Source organism: Diachasmimorpha longicaudata, chromosome 2 (genome assembly GCF_034640455.1).
Source record: "Diachasmimorpha longicaudata isolate KC_UGA_2023 chromosome 2, iyDiaLong2, whole genome shotgun sequence".
NCBI classification, from domain to species: Eukaryota; Metazoa; Arthropoda; class Insecta; order Hymenoptera; family Braconidae; genus Diachasmimorpha; species Diachasmimorpha longicaudata.
In genome coordinates this window covers 8,692,073-8,713,779 of record NC_087226.1, presented here as the reverse complement: position 1 = coordinate 8,713,779, position 21,707 = coordinate 8,692,073, and the positions used below count along the sequence as shown (strand labels likewise).

The window sequence follows — 21,707 nt, the reverse complement described above, 5'->3', positions numbered from 1 at the left end:
AGTGTAGTGACACTGATTTTAATCAGGAAATTATGAAACAAATCTTTTCATTATTTTATTCCTTAATCATTAAAAATTATACATAAAAAATTTGAATCGTGAGGCAAATAAATTTTGACTCTTGTCATGCGATCACGTGAACTCAACGCTTAATTACCGGACACGCATCATACAATCACCTTCATCACTTCTATCTTTCATATTTTGATACAAAAAATAACGCACTGGATGAGACACAGCTTTCGGCACAATTGAATCTCATTAACTACTCCAGAGAGCGACGTTTATCTCCTTGACCATTTTAACGCGATTCAACATCTTCACAAGATGATCTTTAGCGAGGGCAGAAGTTGAGTACCATACGGGACTGTCTGGAACACAGCTGCGTTCAGGAAGAAGGTAGAACACGTCGTTACGACTTTTGACACTCTCTGGACATTTTGAAAGGTAAAATTCATAGAGTTTGACAGGACATCTCAGGGGATTTTCCTCGTTCTCCTGTTGTTCGTATACTTTCTTCTTCTTGGAATTTACACCTGCGGGGATTTTCATGACATTATTATTTCGAAGATGACCATTAATTTACGGAAAAAATAAAACGATGTTACTTCCAAATGAGCTATCTTGGTATTGTGATCTTCGCAGGAGATTCCCAGAAGTGTGATTATGTGTTTCACAAATATTAACCGATAAAATTATACAAAACTTTGCTAATTTTCATTGAGAGATCAAAATTAGTAATTCAGCGTACAGTCCAATACATGAATTTCTATATTTTGGAATTGATTTTTTTCTGAGTGGAGTATATAGAGTGATCGGAGATTCTCACCTAGTGCAGTTGGAGGTGGATAAAATCTCAAAAGGACATTTCTTGGTCCAGGAGGTTTACCAGCACCAGCCGTAGCTTGAGCAGCTGGATTTCGTTTCCAATGTTTCATTATGTGAGAGAATGAGAGTTCCATATGTTCCTCCACGGTCTGAATTTCACAATTCATTGAGTTGGATAATGAAACAGATTATAATAATCAAATTTGAAACATTTTTTGGAAATGTCAGATGTAAGAAAAAAGCGAACAAAACTGTGGCCCAACTTACCGTTAAATTGAAATGTTTTGTATTGAAAAACATAAGAGTACTCAATAGCACATGTGGTGAATGTGCCCCGAGTTGTTTGCACTCCCACAGATGTTCCTCCTCTACCCTCGTGACAATAAACTGCGCATCGTTATGCAAAACCGAAAACTTGGTCGCAACTTCATTAAGACAATCCGTGAATTTTTCATAATAAGCATCCGTAAAGATATTATCAATCCTATTATTTTCAAACAGATATTGTTGAATTCCAAGACACAGATAATAAATCGTATCTGGCGCATACTCAGCCCCATTAGGTTTTCTCACTTCTTTCACAAAGAGACAGAGTGAATAATTGAGTTCATCAGCAGTGAGCTGAAGTAAATCTGTCTTGAAGGGCTTAATAGATCTGCTCCCCGCATTTTTTTCCATGTCCACATTTTTCCCCACGACCCACTGCCTCCACGCATTCACCCCAAACGTAAATTTGAGCGCCATATTGGCATCGGGTTTCTCCAGAGGTTCCAGGACCTTCTGTGGAGTCTGAGACTCGGGTGGAGGCATAAGAGGCGCCTCGTCAACGCTGGAAGACCTTCTCCCTTTCTTATTAGTTACTCCCTTGGACTTGTGAGACACTGCTCTCTTCCTGCCACGCGCCTGTCTCTCCTCCACATTCTGGTTCTCCTCCCCTTCGCCCTGGGGAGCAGCTGTAATGGTGCTGGGTGTCAGAGCAGCCTCCAGATCTACTGGAGGCTCTTCCAGCTCGCCAGTGGCCATCTTTAGTGCCATCTGGAGCATCTCCTCTCCAAAGGCACTGCCTCCATCAACAGCATCCTGCTGCTTGTCCTCTTGAACATTCTCACCTTCCTCGTCATTCCCATTATCCTCAGATTCCGAATCACTCTCTGTCTTCTTCTTCTCAGTCGCCACCATCTCCGCCATCATGAGGAGTTCAGCCTCGAAGGGATCAGAGGGCATCTTCTCCTGAATCCTCTTAATCTCTTTAGCGATACCTTTAGCACTGTTTCTTGTTGTTGGAATGAACACGGGAACAGGTATGGGAAGCGGAAAGGGCATGGGGACAGGAAATGGGAAACTGAACATGTGAACTGGGAAGGGCACGTAAATGGGAACTGGAATGGGTAAGATGACTTTCTGAACTTCATCAGTTTGAGTTGATTTCGTGCAGGGATGTGGCTTCACTGAGATCCCCTTTGTGTGCATTAAAGGCTTGCACTGGGTCATTTTATTGTGCATCTGTACAGGACTGGGGGGTCTGGTAATTACCTGTTGCTTAAACAGGATGGGAGTTCCTGAACCTATTGTTGGATTTGTTATTGTTGCATTGTTAAGACTCACGACATTTGTGGTAGCTTTTTGGGTGACTGCAGGCTGGCCATTGGATGGTAAGGTTGCTAGACTGGCTACCGATGATATCACAGGAAGGGATTTCTTGGTTTGAATAGACTGAACAGTGCTGTTTATTTCAGCGACCTTTTTTACAATCCCCTGGGGCTGGATCTTGCCTGGGTAAGTTCGCTTCGGCATTCCTGTGGGAACAGGTGCATCCTCTCCAGATGGAATTGTTATTGGTGATTTCGTGTACTGAGCTTGAAACTTCATGACACAGTTGTAAGAACAGAAATTTCTAATTGTTGCATCTGACATTGTGAGGTGATACTGCGCCTGCGAAAACTCCTTACAGAGATCACATCGAATCCGTCTGGCAGATACAGCGTTTATAGAGACCTGGTACAGGGTGAGACAGTTGAGACTGCACATCATAACAACCTGTCCTGATTTCAACTCCTTTTTTATCATGTCAAAGTTATATTTTTTAACTTTGCACCAGTTGCATGGGACAATCTTCCTATTGGTGATGATGAAGATGTTAAGACAGCTCTTGTTACAAAAAGTGTGAGCTTCATTGTTGTAGAAGACAACAGTGCTCTTCTTGTTCCCGACTTGGAAATATTTTTTGCAAGTGGCACAGTGATCTGGATCGACCTTATTGACGAATTTGAAAGCAGCGAAGCACGGCTCACTGCAGATAGCTTGGGACTGGCCCCTATCTATTTGCACCTCGCAGAAGACGATCTTCTCCTCCTGGCAGACACTGCAAGCTTTTCTCTCTGGGGGTAGTGGCTCAGTTGAATTCATTCTGGAGTACTTCTCCATACACTGCTGAGTGCAGAAGTCCTTGAACTGTCCCTTGTCGCCCACAGGAGCCAGAAAGCCATCGGTTCCGGAGCTGATGTCCTTCTGGCAGTAGCTGCAGACTTTGAGACCTTTTTTGAATTCTTCCAGACACGTTGAACAGCAGAATTGACGAACATCGTAACCAAAGCGAACGCAATATTTTCCTAAGGATATTGGTTGAACAGTTCCATTGCAATTTCTGCAGTAACTTCCATACTTCGTCTGGAACTTCCCCAGACACTCTTCGTTGCAGAACTCCATTGTCTCCCAGGAGAGGTTCCTCTCATCATTTGTTTCCACAATTAAAAGACAACTGGCACAGCGTTTTTCGTATTTTGAATTGGCACCCTCGGAGGGGATGTCTGTGGCCTTTCCGTGTGCATCCATGAAGGAGTTCTGACATCTCTTGGAGCAGACACCAAATTCCTCCGTTCCAATCTTCACTCGGATTTTGCAAGTCTTGACTTCTTTACACTGCTTGCAGATTTGTTTTGCGGTGGTTGAACGCTCCTCGATTTCAGAAATTTTGGACTCGTCATCTAGGTCTATGACGTTATCTGTGATCTCTGTAGATGTTTCCTCTGGAAATTTTGTTTTATCCGACGGCTCCAAGTCCTCGGCAGGCACTGAAGTCTTCTCCGATGACGATGAAGCCGTCTCAGTGGTCTTCGGGGATTTTGATGAACCTGAGGCCTTTCCCTCTTTCTGAGGAACAGATTTCCCGGGCAGAATTATCTTCATGTCGTCAGGAATAATGCATAACTCATCATCCTGACCTGGAAGAACGGTCGATTGTTCATCGGCTTCCAGGGAAATAACGTCTGCGTCAGAGTCTTTGCTCTTGTCACTTTTATCAGGTTTATCCTTAGACTTTGCCGCCTCACAAGCAGAGACTTCAGTTATTTCTGTATCTTCCAGAGAGCTTGATCTCTTTTTTGAAGATTCGGAGGCCTCGCAGATATCTCCAGCCTCCGTTGAAGATGTTGCATTAACAGCATCCTGAAGATTATCGGCTGCTCCCAATTTAGAAAAATTCATTTTTCTCACATTGATATCGTCAGTGTCCATGGGTTCAACTTCATCAGCATCGAGGTTGTCACCACCAAAGGGGTCTTCAGCCTCAATTGATGGACCCTCTAAGTGGTTGTCATCCTGCTTGTCCTGAGTTATCTGAACGAATTCTGTTTTCTCAGGCTCTTGGTGCTTGTCTTCATCCTTTTCAGGATCACTGTCGAGCGTTACTGATTCTATTTTGTCGTCTTCTTGATGCTTTGGGGATTTGGAAGACTCTTCAATAGGTGCATCAGTGGGGGATGGAGAATTTGTACCTTCGTAGGAGGTACTGGTCACTTTCTCTACATCGTCTCTATCAATATCAATGAGGGTAATAGGATCGCCAGAGGATGAATTCGATGATTTTGCTGACTTTCGGTCTCCACAGGAAGCCTTTTTCTCTGAAGGGCTTGATGCCTCTGGGGAATTCTCACTTGAGGAAGAGCCTTCCGACGGCTTCTCTGGGTCCTGTGGGTTTGAAGGAATTGGTGGAGACTCTGGTGGGGATTCAAACTCTTTCTCTGAGATTTCTGGAGCAGTGTCTGCAGGTAAAACATCTTGAGTTGTCGAGGACTTCTCCGACTCAGTGATTTCTTTTAGAAGAGAGTCTTCAGGAGATTTATCTGAAAGTTCACTTGCATCTGCTGATAATTCTTGTGTTGGAGAATCGTCTGGCCGGCCCTGTGGAGCCTTACTCGGCTCTTCTGAGGCTTCTCCTGGCGATGTTGTCTCTGGTGCAGTCTCAGCATGCTCTGGAGTATCAGTCTCATTACGTGGCGAGCTGGTCTCAGCAGAGGTGCTCACAGTGGGATCCTCCACGACAGCCGTCAACCTGTCTGAAACAGGCGGGAGGCTCTGAGGATCTGATTGTGAATCCTTGGTTTTGTCGTCTGTTGATGAATCGTCTTTCTCGTGACTAGATGCAGAGATCTGGGGGGTACTCTGAGAGGCTTCGGAAGAGTGCTCCGAATTACTTGGATCATGGTCCATTGTAGAGGAACTGGGGATTTAAACTGTCTGAAATGGAGAGGGATGAGTTAGGGTGCGCTGAAGCCGGTTTCATTACATACTCATTATTACCTGACTCAATGGATTGAATTGTAATAAATACGCGGCTCATTTTATACTTGACAAGATTCATAAAGGAGAAAAAAGTTGAGTAATTTTACATTTTGTTTGGCTTATTATTATTTACCACGATTTCGTTAACAATTATTTAGAAAATTTTTGGGGTTCTAAAGGTTGACTCATGAGTGCAATTTTTTCCAACAGCGACTGAATTGATTTACGACTTAAAATATTGACTTAGACAACTCAGCTTTCCTTTAGAAGTCCTGAGGAAATCCTTTGAAATAAAAAAAAACACTTCACAAATTTCAAATGATTCACAAGGATATCTCTTTACGCTTCTCTCCATTGATTTATACAGTATTGAGTTAATATAATAATTAATTGTGGTGTTGTGTTGTAATGGCATGGCTTAGTGTACTAAATAACTCCAGGGTTTTGTTCGAAAATTCGGATAGAATCAGTGTCAATTGGCAAAAGTCAACTTTGAGGTTAGGAAGCTACTATGCAGTTAAAGTCAACAACTGAATGTCTTTCAAACTCTGACAATAAAAAGAATGAATCTATCAGATATTGGATTACTACCATTTGAACGATAGTTGAGTCAGTATTTACATAAACAAATTGTACTAATTACCAATAAATGCCGCATAAGAATCCTCAAAGTGGGGCTCAACCCAGGAGAAACAGACCGTTTGGTCTTCACGATTTCAAGATAATTTATTTAAATCGTTGCTGTTATTGCAAATCGAATTTTTACTCATACTTTCACTTAACTACGGAAGTAATGTTTATCTAAACGCTTTGAATATCACAACAGGCATTTGATGTGAGAGCCGGACGGTAACGACACCGATGCTCCTCGTGTGGCGGTAACTGAGTGTAACTGATGCCAACTGCAGAAGATTTAGTTTACAATATGTCAAAATCACTCACTGAAATTATAAACACTTATATAATTTATTAGAAAATGTGCATGTAAGAAGCATCCACTGGAGAACGAATTAATGATTACCTGAGGTTTTTTTAGAAAAAAGATAAAAGTTTCGGCAATATGGAGACAATGAAGACAGTTGGTAGCTCTGAATATCAATTTAAAAAAATGTTAAAAACTCTTCCGGCGCTTTCAGGGAGATAAAACGTCAATAAGTTACTTTGAATTCTGCATCCATTTTCAATAAATATTATAAGAATATTTCAGATATAATGGAAAAAAATAAAATTTTCAAATGAATATTCATCATCAGATGAAGAAAAGACACTCAACTCTGGAGAATGAATACAATTTCACCAATAAGTTCGATTTTTTCATTTATTTCTTCACGAGGTACACGAGTTTATTATTGTTATACATCATCGCAATTAAATAATCGATTTATTCTCAATATTCATTTTTTTTGTATCCATTAAATTTAATCTGTAGCATCATTTACCTTATATTCATTAATTCAATATATTATCATACTTTCAATGGATTCAACAACATATATTTATTTATAATACATACATAAGTACCGAATGTAATTCATATCCTCTCATATTTAATTTAAATGTAACAGCGTGACTCGGATATGACTCAATACGTTGTGTCTCGTCTCATAATTGTAATATTTATTATAATTTAATAATTAAACTCTCGTCCTTCGATCAAATTCACTGAATGTCAGAAGGATTAATAACAAATGTCAAGCAATAATTGAAAAATTAAGAAAAACAAAATATTGAAAACCGTTAGATAGATCGCTTGGAGGCCAACGTATGAATATTTACCGCTGAAATCATCATGTTTATTCCCATTATTATCATTATTATTTCATTACAATTAGGCCACATTCTATTCCCCTCTAATTATCCTCGAAAGCGGTAATTTTATATTGGATTATAGCAAGCACTGGCATCACTACAATTTTAATAATGAAATGAATAGAAAAAAATTGAGAATGGATGGACCACAGGCATTCGCGTGGATGTCGAATAACTATCACTTTAACAAAATATAACCCCCATAATTTTTATCAGTAAATTCAGCATTCACATCCCCACGACACAGTCGTAAGCCAATTAATTCGACCATCAACTATGATATATATTCGTTAATCCTATGGATTCATCTGACTATAATAATTAATCACTTTGTTCTGTACAGAGACTGGCGCAGCGCTGACGACAATATTTCATAACTCTGTTTTTTTCTTATCTTTGTGCGATCCTCAACCATATAACGAATGACGGATGAAAAATTCAAAAAGCCCCTAATTATTTCTCATTGGGAAACAAACTCGAGTTGAAGCCACTGCTATTATTTTTTTTATTGCAGATGGTCTGGATAAAATGGAGTGGAATTACTTTATGCTTGACACTTTTAAGATATTAATCAATTAAACTATTTGTGGATCGATAAATTTCAAGTTTTTTTAACTAAATGCAACACTTGATTTTTAATACCTCGAGAATTACGTGATAATCTGTTAATTTTTTTATCACTACGAAGCGGATTCGTCAGATTTTCAAATGCGACCTGATGGATTAAAATTTGATAATTGAGTCGAGTCATTAATTCTGCAATTCTTTTTGAAAATCAAATATGAGAATCAAGTGAGTTAAAAAAATTCCAGATTTTAGAACAATAGTTACTTAAATGTTCACAGTTTAAGATGACGCATGACTCACAAATTTGAAAATTCATTTCTTCCAGTCCAGGTGCAATGACAAATTTCCCCAAACTAATGGAAAATGCATCTTTATAATTTTTTCATCTAGAATTAAATTTTCCACATACTGCAATGAGGCAGTTCATTGAAGAATGGATTATTCAATCCCGAGATATTTCACATGATATAAAAAAATTCTATAATAACATCCCATTTTACCTGATTTATAATCATCTCTCATTATGGAAAAAAAATAATGGAGAGAATTAATGCGTTGAGGATATATCGATCGTACAATGAAAAATTCATCACTGATTCAATAAATTGAGCACGACGGTAAAAAACAAAAGTCAATGATTCCTCTCCCGCATATATTCACTTGAGATCTTCATCCTCGTTGAGTAGTACATCCATCTGTTGCTCCCAGTCTTCCTTGTTATCACTGGTTGAGGTATTCTTTCCATCCCCAGGTACGATCTCGAAATCCTTGAGTTCAGCCTCCAATTCCCCCTCCCACTCTTCTTCTGCGGAGAGTGACAAGCAGCGGTTGTAGCTAGTATAGCTGACGGTTGTGGGTATGTATCATGTGTCTTTGTATGAGGAGGTGTGACAATAGTTATGATGATGTGTGATTGACAATAATATGAATGATCACTGAATAAAAATAATGAAAAAACTCATGGATAAAAGTAATGACGAAAATGGATCATTCAGCTAGTTAATTCTACAATTACCTCATATATTATTTATTTTCTTTATTTGAAAGCGGGTAATGGACCAATGGGCTTTCAACACGTGGGAATAATTTAGTATCAATTATTGAAATTGAAAATCGCATTTCAATCCCGACGAAACCCATCGATTGTTAATCACTCATCGTATTCACATACTTATACCGATTTTTTTGTCTCTCATTTACCCCCCTGACTCCCACAAATTCTACAGAGCCAAATACGTGTCAGAAATCGAGATATCGGTTTTAAGAAAAAAACAGGAAGCGACGGTTGGCTGTTAATCTGAAATTCGATAGAAAATGATTTTTCTTTTCCATAAAATTTTCATATTTTTGGTTCTTTACTGACAACGCCAGGTTGATTTTTTTTTTCATCATCCACTGAAATTCAATATCGTCTCGTCAATTATTAATTATTCGTCTTATTCCCATATTTATACCAATTATATCCCCCTAATTTCACCTTCACGATCATTAAATTCTGCAACAGCCAAACGTATGCAAAAGTTTAAAAATTGCCCATAAAAAATTTAACAGGGATTGACGCATTTGGCTGTGAATATCATATTCTTCTCAATAATTTCATTAAAAACATTCCTTGTTCAAATAACTCCCCATAAACCACGTATTGTCATTCAACAAATTTAATTTAGTACCTATAAACGTCTGCTAATGCTCACTCCAGTCATCGAGATAATCGTTCATAATATCATATATTTCACCATTATTTACTTACAATTGTACAACACGAAGAACGAAGTTTGGAGATAAAGTGTTATTAATCCTTTATTAATTAATTTTTCTTAATTTTCATTTCTTTAAATGTTTCTCGACGAAGACAGACGAACAGACAAACGACGGACAAACAGACAGACAAATAGTCAAATTGTTATACGTCAATTGAATTGTTATAATCGCGTGGTTCTCATTATCAATCAATTACATAAACGGTCTAAGTAATAATTGAATGTCCACCTCATTTGCTCGTGCTATCTGATTTTCTCTACATTTTTTTTCTTCTTTCTTCATTAACTAAATTCATCTATATATTATTTCATATTAATTCACCTCCCCCAACATATTCAGCCCCGTTGAAGATTATGATAATAATGATAATAAATACTAGAACTTTCAGCGACTCAATGAACAATAGAATCGTCTAAAATTTATCGCCATGACAATCTATCCCCCTCAATCCTAATTATCTTATATTTTATAATAATTATAAGGGATCTGATGACGAATGCTATGTGTGTGTATGACCAATATAATGAAATCAAAATGAATAATTGGTATTGTCGGAATTAACCAGTGAAAATAAAATTGCAAAATTTGAATTTTGTTAAATAAAAATTCATGTCTCGTGGACTACAAACGAATGTTATCTAGAAGGGTGTTCTTTGGATAATGGTACACGGGATTCTCCTCTTCTTAGGCTGTAGACAAAATACAAGTAAAATTGTTTTTTTTTCTCTTTTCCGTGAAATCATCGAAATGTGGTTATATTCAATAATTTATGTTTAGAACACTGCACTAGGGTGATAGGTCGATAGATACACTCAAGCTACTTTTTACTTTACGTGTGAAGAAATTACTGGGAAAACGCATTAACATGGACTTTTTCTGGGAGAATCTATGACTATATAAGAATTCTATCGAACATTCTATTAGTTTCTTGCGCTGTTTCTGAGTAGCGCCGTGAGACAGTCTTGGATTGAGCGGGGAAATATCTATAGAGTAATATGCTACAGACTCGGTTATAGAAAAAAGACTTCTAGTACGAAAAACCCGTTTCCAGCATTTTTTTGATAGATCTTGAACAATAAGTTTCGGAAGAAAGAGCGATTGAAAAAGTGATGTCTGGACAAAATTGTTAAGAGAAATTATTACTTATTTTTATAGAAACTTTTATGAAGATTTATTTGTGTAGAGAAATTTTTGAATCATTTTTTTTAATCGACCCCTTTGTTTATCGTCACAAAAATCACAGAAAAAAAATTATAAAATTCATTCCAACGAGTTTCTGTAGAAATTCAATAGCATTCTCATTAATGGAACACAAAATTGATAGACTTTGCAAGAAAACATGGAAAATTCCTCGCTAAAATTTCTCCAAACGTTCCAACATCGTGGTGCACAATGAAAATCATATTCGGCATAGATACAGCGATTAAGCAACAGTGGTTTATAATCAGGGAATGAGTTGTACAGAGGTCTAAGTGGATGCTATCAGCGTGCTGGTATCTCATTGTACACAAATTCACGTACATACTTACGAGTTAAATTGGACCCAGTACGAATCCGTCTGATTAAATTCTGAGAGTCAAAACGTAATGGTTCATTTCCGATAAAATTTCGAGGAAATTTACGACGGATAAACTTTAACGGATTAACCTGGTAGATTGTTCAGATGATGAGAGTACTTGGTAATTGGATTAATTAGGGAGTCTACTGCAGGATTAAACCTCAATTATGAAGAGTTCAAGTAAGTTACGAGGTTGATAGTCTTAGAAATTGTTTTCTGAGTGGAGATCCATGTTTATAATTCTTTATCCAGGAGTTTTTTCCGCAATTAGTTGGAGAGAAACTCTCAATATTCCTCAGTACAATTAATTGTGGAAATACAGCCATTGACTTTGAATTAATTCCAAGCCTGGGAAAGTCGAAAATTGTGAACAATTAACCTACTCCCACACCAGAAAAATGAGTGTTTGAAATTGAGGCACTTTTGTCTCAGCTTTTAAACATTCTTAAAAAGCTAAATTTAACAAATTTGGAGTCCCTCAAAACTACGCCAGCATCCCTCCCAATAAATTGGAAGGAAATGTATGAGTTACTGAGAACGTGTCATGATTACATGCTTAAAGGAGGTTGATGGGGTCAATAATCCTCAAGTACTTTGACTTGAAGAACCAAAAATGCCTCAAATATAGTGATAAGTAGTTCAAAAAGTTATGATTTCTATTTCTCTCCCCGTCATTAGATCATTTAGAATAAAACGTCCTGAAGGCACCAGTTTTTACACTGACATTAATCGATCATGTGATACTGACCTTTCGTCGGCTTCATACCAAGCTTTTCCACTCCCACCCTGACCTCCTTGGTATCGGTATCGGAAGCCCTCACACTGTCAGCTACAAATTCATGGACACCACTACTCGCTGATTTTTTATCATCTTGAATGGTTTCCTTGGTACTTTCTACTCGAACTGTACGATAAATACAACACATACTTGCAGGGTCTAAACTACTATAGCCATAAACTAATTAAAAGTAACTAAAACTGATTTATGTTTTTGAATAACGGAAAACGATTAACGCTTCATCGAACGACAGATTGTTGGTGCAAACCTTTGGAGATGTTAGTTTTTAGTTCACGTGATGCTAAACTTGTTGGGCTCCCGGTGTTGATAAAGCTCATTCCTCTGGTTCGCGTTGTGACAGAGAAAATTAATGGTGATAGATTCAAAGTGAAAGAATTTTTTTTTCTCGTCGCTTGAATAAGCGGAGAAATATCTTCGTCGGAGTGCAAATAAATTTTTGACAGGTTTAGATGTCAAGATTAATTCTGGTTCGTCTTGCGGTAGAATATTCTGGTAACGAAGAGTTTAAAGGAGAATAATACTTTGGTGAGATTAGATTTTTAATAGCTGTTTAAAATGATTTCGCATAATTGTTACGTTTCGATTTTTTATGGATCAAAAACCTGCAGGATTTTTCATTCAGTTTGATTTGGAAAATTAAAGATTCAAGGGGTGAAATTAAATCTTTGTTTAAAAACGTTTGGTCAATTTGTCTTAAGAACTTATTCATGTTCTGTTGAACTGATGGGGCAATTCTACAGCAATACGAATGGTAAAAAAGAGATTACAAGAGGTAACGAACTTCTAACGGAAACGTATATAAAAAGACAGTGCGACAAAAGCTGAAAATGTCGGCTACCACACAACTGTATAATAAATAATGCAAATTATTAAAAAATACTTGGTGTGCTCGGATCGATGCTCTTAACTGAAACTTATGTGTTGATTTACCTTGGGTATGATCGATACTGCCGGTGGATGTCAAAGTTTGATTGGGATTACTCTCCGCTTGGCTTGCCAGGGTGTTCAGTTCATGGCTCTGACGTAGGAGAGATACTCGATAGAAGTAATTGCGCCAGAAGTTCTCCTCAGTTATACTGAAACAGTTTTCAAACATCTTAGAATTGAGGTTTCAGGGCGAAAATCTGCAGCAACCCATTAATCAATGAATTTCTTCTCATACACCAGTTTCTTTGCTCTCATGAAATTCCTTAATCTTCTCACAAATAACGAACTCTTGATAATATCTTTATATACATTTTTAGATCAGAAATAGAAAATGATTTCTTCCACGACTCACTGTTTTTAGGAGAAAGATTTTCATTATATTTTTATAGGCTATATTAAAGAAGATATTGAATTGCAGTACTTACACTTTTGGTACTAGCTCGAACCTCATTGTCTCGAGATTAGGATCTAAGGCAAGTGTAGCTTGTGCCATTGGCTGAATAGCCTCGAAATCCCATTCGAATTCAACTCCAGGTGGTGGTGCTCTCACGAAATTGCGACGGTCCTTAAATTATTGACAAAACAAACCATATTAGACAATTTTCATTTTCATTCTATACCAGATTTATCGTTCTAATTTTCCTCCAGTTTTTCCCTCGTCTCTAGGTACAATATCTCAAGGAATTCTGGAGATGCTGCTTCTTTCATAAAGTTGACGTGCCTCAGCTTGAATTTAACCCGAAGCAAACATTGTAGAATTATGAAACATCTATGAAACATTACTCACGGTTGAAAGAGCCAGGCATTCCTCACGCAACGCATCCTCGTTGGGGGCTCCAACCCATGGGGCAACTGCCTCACCTTTTTCATTGGTCTTTCCAGCGATAAAGGCCTCCTGCTCCTTATTCAATTCAGCTATCAGTTTCTGGAAGCATTTTATTTCGAGTTTTTATTCCAAATCTTGGGGTCTTACAGGTCAGTAGGTTTTATATGTATTTATATGTATGTGTGCGTGGGCATGTGAGTGGAGTGGCGTGTAATGGGGAAGAAATTGGGAGGAGAATCGAGTGAACCGTTGAAAATCCAAATTTCGTCAATATGAATAAAATGATTGCATGAATTATGGATCAAGGCATTTTAAAAATCTCGATTCTACTTCAGTGCACCCGTCTCAGAGGAGCTGTTTGAATAATTATTGGGGGTAAATGTAATTTTACTCCAATTTCTACATGCGATAGCTCACTTCTGATTTTGCGATTCCTCATTTTCATGAAAAAGGTGAATTTTCAATTTTTTAGCTTTCCATTTTTATTTTTGAAGTCTGGAGGTTTTAATAACCAGGGGATTTTGCATGTTGTTCTGATGAGGGATTATCAACGTGTGATATTTCAAACGCCCAGTATCATTGAATGTTAAAGCACAATAATATAGAGGGATACTGATACTGGTTGAATAGATAATCCAGGCTATTCTACCTCTTCATGTGCACCTGCGGGATGCAGCCAACAATAAAAAATAGATAGTACTTTTTAGAATATAATTCACACCGTTGGGAGGTGAAATAAATCTCACTTGGAAGGTGGTTTTCCACCACAACCGAACTTTTTCCTATTACTCATCCCTTACGGGAGTTTCCTCCGTCTGCAAAGACATTTCATACTTAAGAATGTTACGTCAATTCTTGGAAACGGACATCAGTTGGACTGAGAAAAAAAATTGCTTTTCCTATACGATGATTTTCCTGAGAGAAAAATTTATTCGAATTATATTTATTTAGGTCAGTCCTTACGAGGTGATTCATGGTGACCTCCAAATATTATAATCATGTTGAATTATCAGGAAGATAGATCAGCTTTTATGAAAGACCCAATAATTGCAGGGAAAATCACTTGAGAGGGTAGCTCTTTAAGCAGGGGAAATTGATACTTTATAGGAAAATTGATGTGACAGAAACAAATAAGTTTTATCCTTCCAAGAGTTAACTACTTTATATTTGCCCATTTTTTTCATTCTCAAGAATGGATAAATCTCTGGATAGTTGCCATACCCAGATGTTTTCACCATTTATATTTCATTTTCATAGTTGTCGAGTCACAGTGAATGTCTGATAAGTAGTTGTACTCCTACACATGTATACTAACCGATATAGTCAGACACTGAACTATACAGTTAGAAGCAACTGCCAACGACATTGATTTTCCAACGAGCCCTCGGCATTTATGCGTCTCTGGGGATATATTGTTCGTGCTTTGCCAATTCTCCCAAAGCTCTGGTACTGCACTGATTTTTTACAATCACATGGTGTCATTGATTATCTATTCAGGTCAATTTATATACTAATCGATTCTACCAATTCATGTGTCAGTCTTGTTTTTTCAATTTGTTAGAACTTCACAATTGGAAAGAAAGTCTTGATGTTGTTTCTCTGGGATTTCCATCTGGAATTCTCCTGTGGGAGCATCAAAGCAGGCGATACTGTTGTGCTGTACCTTTACAACCCGACTTTCAGAAGTTTCTTTATTCTGAGGTCTGCTACAAAAATAGTGATTATCCTCGAAAAGTTCACGATATTATTAATAAAATTATTTAATCTGTTTAATGTTCATGGTCCCAGCTCAAGTAATTTTCTCCAAGATTTTTTCCGCACTATTTCTCTCTTAATTTTCTAATTTCCATCATCCCTCCACTGTTCTAATTACGTGGAAACAGAAATAATTTCCAGTGGCTTCTCGCTGTGACAATTAAGAATAAAAGAATGAGGAACAAACTCGAAACGGAGAACTCCTTTGAGAAATAAAAATGAAAGAGCTGGGGAAATCTCTGATGCTCTATTTCTCGAGTAGAACGACGGATATTACGTCAGTTACGCCTGGCCCTCGCTCTCTTGGAAGTGCCGTTTGTGGATCAATAGACTTGCATCACCGGTCTAGTAGAGGTCATGCTTTCCAATGTTGTACAAACCCTTGACTTCACCCCTTTATCTCACTTGGGGTAGAGCATATGGGTTTTTACCAAGGTGTGTAATTCGAGGCCAAGTACGAAGGGTGTTGGGTAAAAAGGGGGAAATCTATTGACCTTTTGGGGAGCAGAGGTTGAGACAAGAGTCTCTCATCAAAATTGTGTGGTACACGAGGGTTGATTGTAGTTTGGTTTCAACATTTTCCACATAATTTAATTGACAAATTTAATTACTGAAAACATCCCGTAAAATTATATTGGCGCTATAAAAATTATTAGCGGTTTTAAAAAATAGTAAAAAAGTCTAGATTTGTACACAATCTTCTGGTGAAATGGAAATATTAACCATGACGTAGAATGTTTCTGCGTAATAAATTTTCCTCGTTAACCCCATACACGAGTCTTTTCAATTAGTCATGATAATTTCATGATCCTTTGGCGTTGAGTGTCGTGCGTAAAATCCGTAATTTTCACACATCACCTTACCCCGCAAAATGACGAAAACAATACCGAAAATGTATCTTCATAATGAATCTCTACAGATTAATGAGAAAATTTAAATTTCAAATTCAACTAAAGTGTTATTAAACGATGGTACGTAGAGTTTGAAGAGACAACAGTTATTGTTTGAGTGGAAAATATTGTCTTTGGTATGTGGCAAATTGGCAGTTCCAAGCGAGGTAAAAATTGCATTTTTTTTCTGCACGACTCACACGGTTACACGACCATTTTCCATCCACTCTACTCGATTTAATAATGGAGAGAGAGAGAGAAAGAGTGAAAAGTAAAACCTCATTGTCCGAGGCAAGGGAACACTTACCCGGCGAATATCTTCTTCCAGCAGTAGCTTGGAAAATGAGTATTTAAGGCAGGTGATTAGAATTGTGCGATTTTTTTCTATCCTTTCAAAATTGGCTGAAGCGAGATATTGCGGATAATGCGGACTTTCAGAGACTGCTTGGGGAATTTATCGGGTCTTTAGTTAAGCGAGTAGCAAAAGAGTAGGAAAAATAGGTCTTTGGATCTAATCAAATTGATTTGAACTAAACACATGTATTCGACAGCCTTCATTCAAGCAATCTCAGTTTTTATTGGAAAATTAATTCCCATATAAATAATTATTTATTTATATAACCAATGCTTTTCTGATCCGCCTGAAAATATTACCAGATGGTAATAAAATCATCATTGAAATGAATTATCGATCTTTAGCGTCACAGAACATGAATTAATTGAAAATGTATTAATCCTGCATCTGTCCATTTTCAATAAAATATATTGCAATTGAATGTGAAAACCTGCAGCTCGCGCTCATTTAAGAGTATAATATAACCCATTTAATGGTATAAAATACATCCAACAAAATAAGCCCATATATTTATTCCTTTCTATCGAAAATATTGTTAAAATGAGTTGCAGCATTGCAAATAAAACCCATATATCCCATTAAAATGCGTTATACCTCTGCGTACATAGAATTTCATCACTTCCACAATAGATCTTTTGACATCCCCTCACCCTCGACACAATAAATCCTCAATAAATCAGGATCAACGGATGATGGATTAGACCCACAGATTCCCGGAAAAAACTAATAGACTATTGAAACCTTTCTCTCAAACTCCCTAACATTGCACTATTCCGTCATCCTCTTCTCAGTATTTGGATAAGTCAAGAATATTTACTGCGCAAAATGAGTATCTTTTGCCCTAATAACTGAATATTTTTATACAAATTAATAGAGAAATTTTATAATCCCTGCAAAATATTAGTGGAATAAATAGAAAAATTAACAAGAAAACTTCTCACCCATTAAGACTACGCTCCACCTTTATATCAATAGCCCCTTGACATTATCCCTTGTAGCCTCACACCGTAAATATAATTAATTTTCAATGAACTAGGATGAACCAACAATTGATTAAACCCCAGATTTACGAAAAAATAAAAAATAAATGTACTGAAACCTTTCTCTCGAACCCCCTGATATTCCTTCATCCCTTTAAACCCACCCCCAGCGTTCAAGTCGTTCGCATTGACACGAGACCGTCACCGAGAAAGAATCAATACCCTAAGTGCCGAGGGGCTGTACCGGCTAATTCAATGGGCTGACGTACATTGATTGAAAGTGCAGTATCAGCGTTGCACTGCAAACACGAAAATTCGGTAGCTACCCTTTCCATCAATTTCATCACTGAAAAATATCAGGTTGGTGGATGTAAAAGGATCGGTCAGCTATGCCAGGGTCAAACTGGAAGGGCTGCCTTAAAGTGGGTTGGTGCCTTTCATGACCCAGATATTCTAATGCCTCATGTCACGTGACCTCACACTATAAAATCCGTGAAAAAATGTTCCTCCAGCGAAAGAGAAAAAAATAAGTTCAGACGCTGGAAAGACTGGTTAATATTAGTTAATGTTTTTAAGCCGTTTTAATTTATGAGATTTTTCTGGGAATATTTCACAGAGTGCAGAAAAGTAGGTTTAATTCACAGAATTAAATCACTTGTCTTCAACTCGTCCTATAAATTTTTCAGGGATCAAAAACTACCCTTCGCGCGAGTATCGAACTCCATTTTCCATCACAATGTGTGAGAATAGGTCGAATCAATCCTTAGCTAAAAATGAATGAAAAATTTTTCATCAGAATTGAAATTAGAAAATATTATCCCTTCCAAAGTTCAATAGTTTAAATGATAAAAATAGTGTAGATTGAAAGAGACCTCCGATGCAGCTTCAAAAGAAGTGAATAATTATTCAAATTAGAGTGTAACTCTCTTAAATAATGAAAATCTCCCGCTAATTCAATTATCCACGTCGATCATTAATTAACTCTGCAAAAATTCACTCTCTCACTACTCTGTTTACAATGTTCCAAGATGGCAGATTAATTTATCGTAAAAGAAATTTCGTATTCTGGCTTTATCCGACCTTAAATCAATATGTTAATGGGGAAGTTGATTACAAATTCCCGCGAACAAGTCAGGAAGGGAAAGGTGTCGAAATGAGTGTACCATATTGTCACAACTGTCACGTTTTCAAACAATTTGAATGAATAATTGCTGCAAAGCTTCAGGGAATTCTTACTTTTTTTCAAGTATTTACCTGATTGTTGACCTTTGAGAGCATTCAGACATGAAAGCGGAGAAAAATGTGATGAACAAGAAGCGAAAAAGGTTCATGTATAAAAAAGTATTTGCACTCGAGGCATTTTCCTCCAGAAATGTTAAACGTTCAGATTTTCGCGTGGTTGACAATCAACCGAGAAAATAAAGCCACCACAATCATCCCACGATTGCCTCCCACGCGAGAATTTACTCCATAAATGTTGGAAATAAATTTCAAATCAGTTATTGTCTCCATCAAATTAAAAACACAAATTGGAAAACCCAATTGATGGAAAATAATGGAACGATAACGGCAGTAGCGATTGTGATGGATGGAAAAGCAATAATAGAGTGAAAAAATTATCTTCAATTTCCCCCGAAGATAACGAAAAAAAAAAATGAAATGTCCACCCCTAAACCTCTAGAATTCATCACTCGACCTGTCACAAACATTGTTTCTACATCAGGAAGTTTCATCATTTTTTATAGTATCCGTCAATCCAAGAATTCTGATTATCATCCTGAAGGTCATGGTTTCCATCGATCCATCGAGTTCAATCTCAAGCACACACGAGACCTGTAATTGGGTATCACCACCTATACAATCACTTCCCCCTGTAGTTACGAAGTAGATTACCTAGGAAATGCATCGATGTGTCAAATTGTTTTATCGTTCTTCGTTGGTGAAGAGTACCTTAACTGCAGGGAGAGATAGGAGTTTACCTAGACTACTGAGGGGAATTAAATGATCACCGCAAAACCACTGGTAATTAATCAGTCTAAAAGGTATTCTCGTATTGAATCAGCCGTTTAATGATCTGACTAGACTTTGAAACTGAAACATAAGTTTTGGGATAAATGATATCATTAACTTGTGATATCATCAATATTTCTGCCTCCCGATTGGAATAGTCACGGCTCACTTCGAAGATAAGCCCTCAGACACGCTGTGCCAGCTAGTTATCAAATAGCGAGATATTTATTATCAATAATCCTCCATTGGTGCATTTATCAATGCAAGCAAGAGGAAATGAATTGTTACTAAAAATTTGAGTCGCCGGAAGTTAAACCGGAGGTATCAACCAACCGAAAAAATCGAAAAATTGTTGTGTAAAAGGCATAATCCAGTGAATGAGTACGTCCCCGACCCCATGAAGTTAAAAACAATAACCACACCGATGGTGAAAGTTCAAGGCTTTGCAACGAATCGATTCCATCTCTTACCAATAATATGCAGACTGGAAAAATCCAACAGGAAGAATTCTCCAATGGTCCATCAGTGTTATCAGCCATTTCCCTATCAAATAACTCACGCATCCCATGTGTTGGTGTTGTGCCAATGGTAATACGAGAGTATTCCCATTGGAATTCGTTTCACCCGAGTTTTCCTGGTGTTTCCCTCACGCACCAAAGCCCAGATACCGAGGGGATGTGCAGCAATGAGGAGGGGGTACTCAATGATTTTACGCCCATGACACAGAGGCCCCTGTGGCTGAGGGTGTGTCCGTGAAAGGGTGGGCACGAAAAACCGAGAGGAGGGATGAGGAGAAGTTTGTGGTGGTGGTGGTGGTGGCTGTCTGGATCAATACTGCCGCCCCTATTCTTCGGTTTGTACGTTCACGAGACGAGTCCACCACTTGTTTCGAGTCTCGTGTACTTGTACTTGAAAACATTCTCATTTTTTTTTTTAAACTGGATCCCTCTCCTTTTCGACGCCTGCTTTTCCCCTATTCGCAGGTTGGTTTGGTCGCAGAGGGATGAGAAAGCACTTGTGACTCTTGGAAAAATGTGAATATGGGGGAAATAGCCTAGCTAAACATGCCATTTTCACGTTTTCAGAGAGCTGTAGTGGGATTATTGAGAATATGTTGGAATTATTGAGAAGAGAATTTTTTCCAAAGTTGATTAATATTATAGTAGGGAATTTCTATGAAGTGGATAAATTTATACAAAATATTTCCCAACAAATTGGAGTTCGCATCACGAATAAATTTAGAAAACTACATGAATTTCTGAAATTTTTCGAGGGAACGACATTTCTCAGACTAGTCCACCACTCACTTGGAGTCTCACGTACTCGAAAAAAAATTCTTTTTTTAACTACTACCTTCTGCTTTTTGACATCTACCTGTCTCCTGTTGGTAGGTTGTTATTAGGTGGAGCGATGAGGAGGTACTTGTAACTCTTGGAAATGTGTGAATATAGAAGAAATTCTTTGACAAAACATGCGATTTATATACTTTCAAAGAAATGTAATGAGATGTATTGGAGTCCACTAAGGGGAGAGGGGAAGTGTAATGGATGCTGCTAGAATTGGTATCTAAAATATCTAGTATCTAGTACCTCAAATTGCCAGACAAGGAATAAAAAGGTATTTATGACTTTAGGAAGTCTATGGATGATGAGAATGAGCTAACTAAACCTGGCATTATCACGTTTTCAGGAAAGAGAAATAGGTGGAAGTGTGATATTCTGCAAGTTTTTTGTACTGAATTTGTGCTCCAAATTTTTAGACCCGATCATTTAAATTCCTGTCTGCAATATACCGAAGCTTTACGTGCTCTTTGCCAAATATTTAATATGCAAGTTTTGTCCCCAACATAATTATTCAGTTGAAATATTATATTCTGATATGATTAATTAGCGAATTCATTGAAAACGTTTGGGCAATTGATCACGCCTGGTCTCTCGTAATTGGAATGTGTTCCACACGATATTTAACATCATTTAATCAAAGCGACGTTATAAAATGAAGGGTTTTCATCGTCGATTGCTCCATCGAGGAAATTTGCATGCAGTTCACTCTCTTTGTCAACAATGTACTCCACTTTATGAA

The 21,707-nt window shown here is 37.5% G+C and overlaps 2 protein-coding genes across 9 annotated transcripts in view; both read right to left on the bottom strand.

Moving 5' to 3' along the window:
- Positions 1-2: 2 nt before the first annotated feature.
- LOC135172677 (zinc finger MYM-type protein 3) lies at positions 3-6,473 on the bottom strand. Of its 2 annotated transcripts, none has more exons than XM_064138920.1 (4): positions 6,032-6,473; positions 1,096-5,343; positions 830-977; positions 3-536 (listed from the first exon to the last, which is right to left on the bottom strand). In XM_064138920.1, exons 2-4 carry the CDS (start codon positions 5,314-5,316, stop codon positions 262-264), a joined length of 4,644 nt encoding a protein of 1,547 aa, XP_063994990.1. In that variant the 5' UTR covers positions 5,317-5,343; positions 6,032-6,473; the 3' UTR covers positions 3-261. The 2 variants fall into 2 exon arrangements, with proteins under 2 accessions (XP_063994990.1, XP_063994991.1); XM_064138921.1 differs by lacking the exon at positions 6,032-6,473 and adding an exon at positions 5,407-5,953.
- Positions 6,474-6,688: 215 nt separating this feature from the next.
- LOC135172701 (synapse-associated protein of 47 kDa) overlaps positions 6,689-21,707 on the bottom strand; it is a 31,449-nt gene continuing 16,430 nt past the window's right edge. For 2 of the 7 annotated variants that reach the window (XM_064138973.1, XM_064138974.1), the window contains exons 5-9: positions 13,597-13,734; positions 13,235-13,374; positions 12,813-12,958; positions 11,832-11,987; positions 6,689-8,569 (exon numbers count right to left, since the gene is read on the bottom strand). In XM_064138973.1, the coding sequence (XP_063995043.1) occupies positions 8,421-8,569; positions 11,832-11,987; positions 12,813-12,958; positions 13,235-13,374; positions 13,597-13,734 (729 nt within the window). In that variant the 3' untranslated portion in view covers positions 6,689-8,420. The other 5 variants (XR_010301159.1, XM_064138975.1, XM_064138976.1 and 2 more) reach the window with 5 other exon arrangements.

Bases quoted from the DNA above. Each gene is read 5' to 3' on its own strand.
- LOC135172677 (XM_064138920.1), bottom strand. From the start codon at position 5,316: ATGGACCATGATCCAAGTAATTCGGAGCACTCTTCCGAAGCCTCTCAG. The intron at 978-1,095 runs GTAAGTTGGGCC...TGTGAAATTCAG, and splicing joins CAAAACATTTCAATTTAACG to ACCGTGGAGGAACATATGGA. The intron at 537-829 runs GTGAGAATCTCC...AAATCCCCGCAG, and splicing joins TCCACCTCCAACTGCACTAG to GTGTAAATTCCAAGAAGAAG.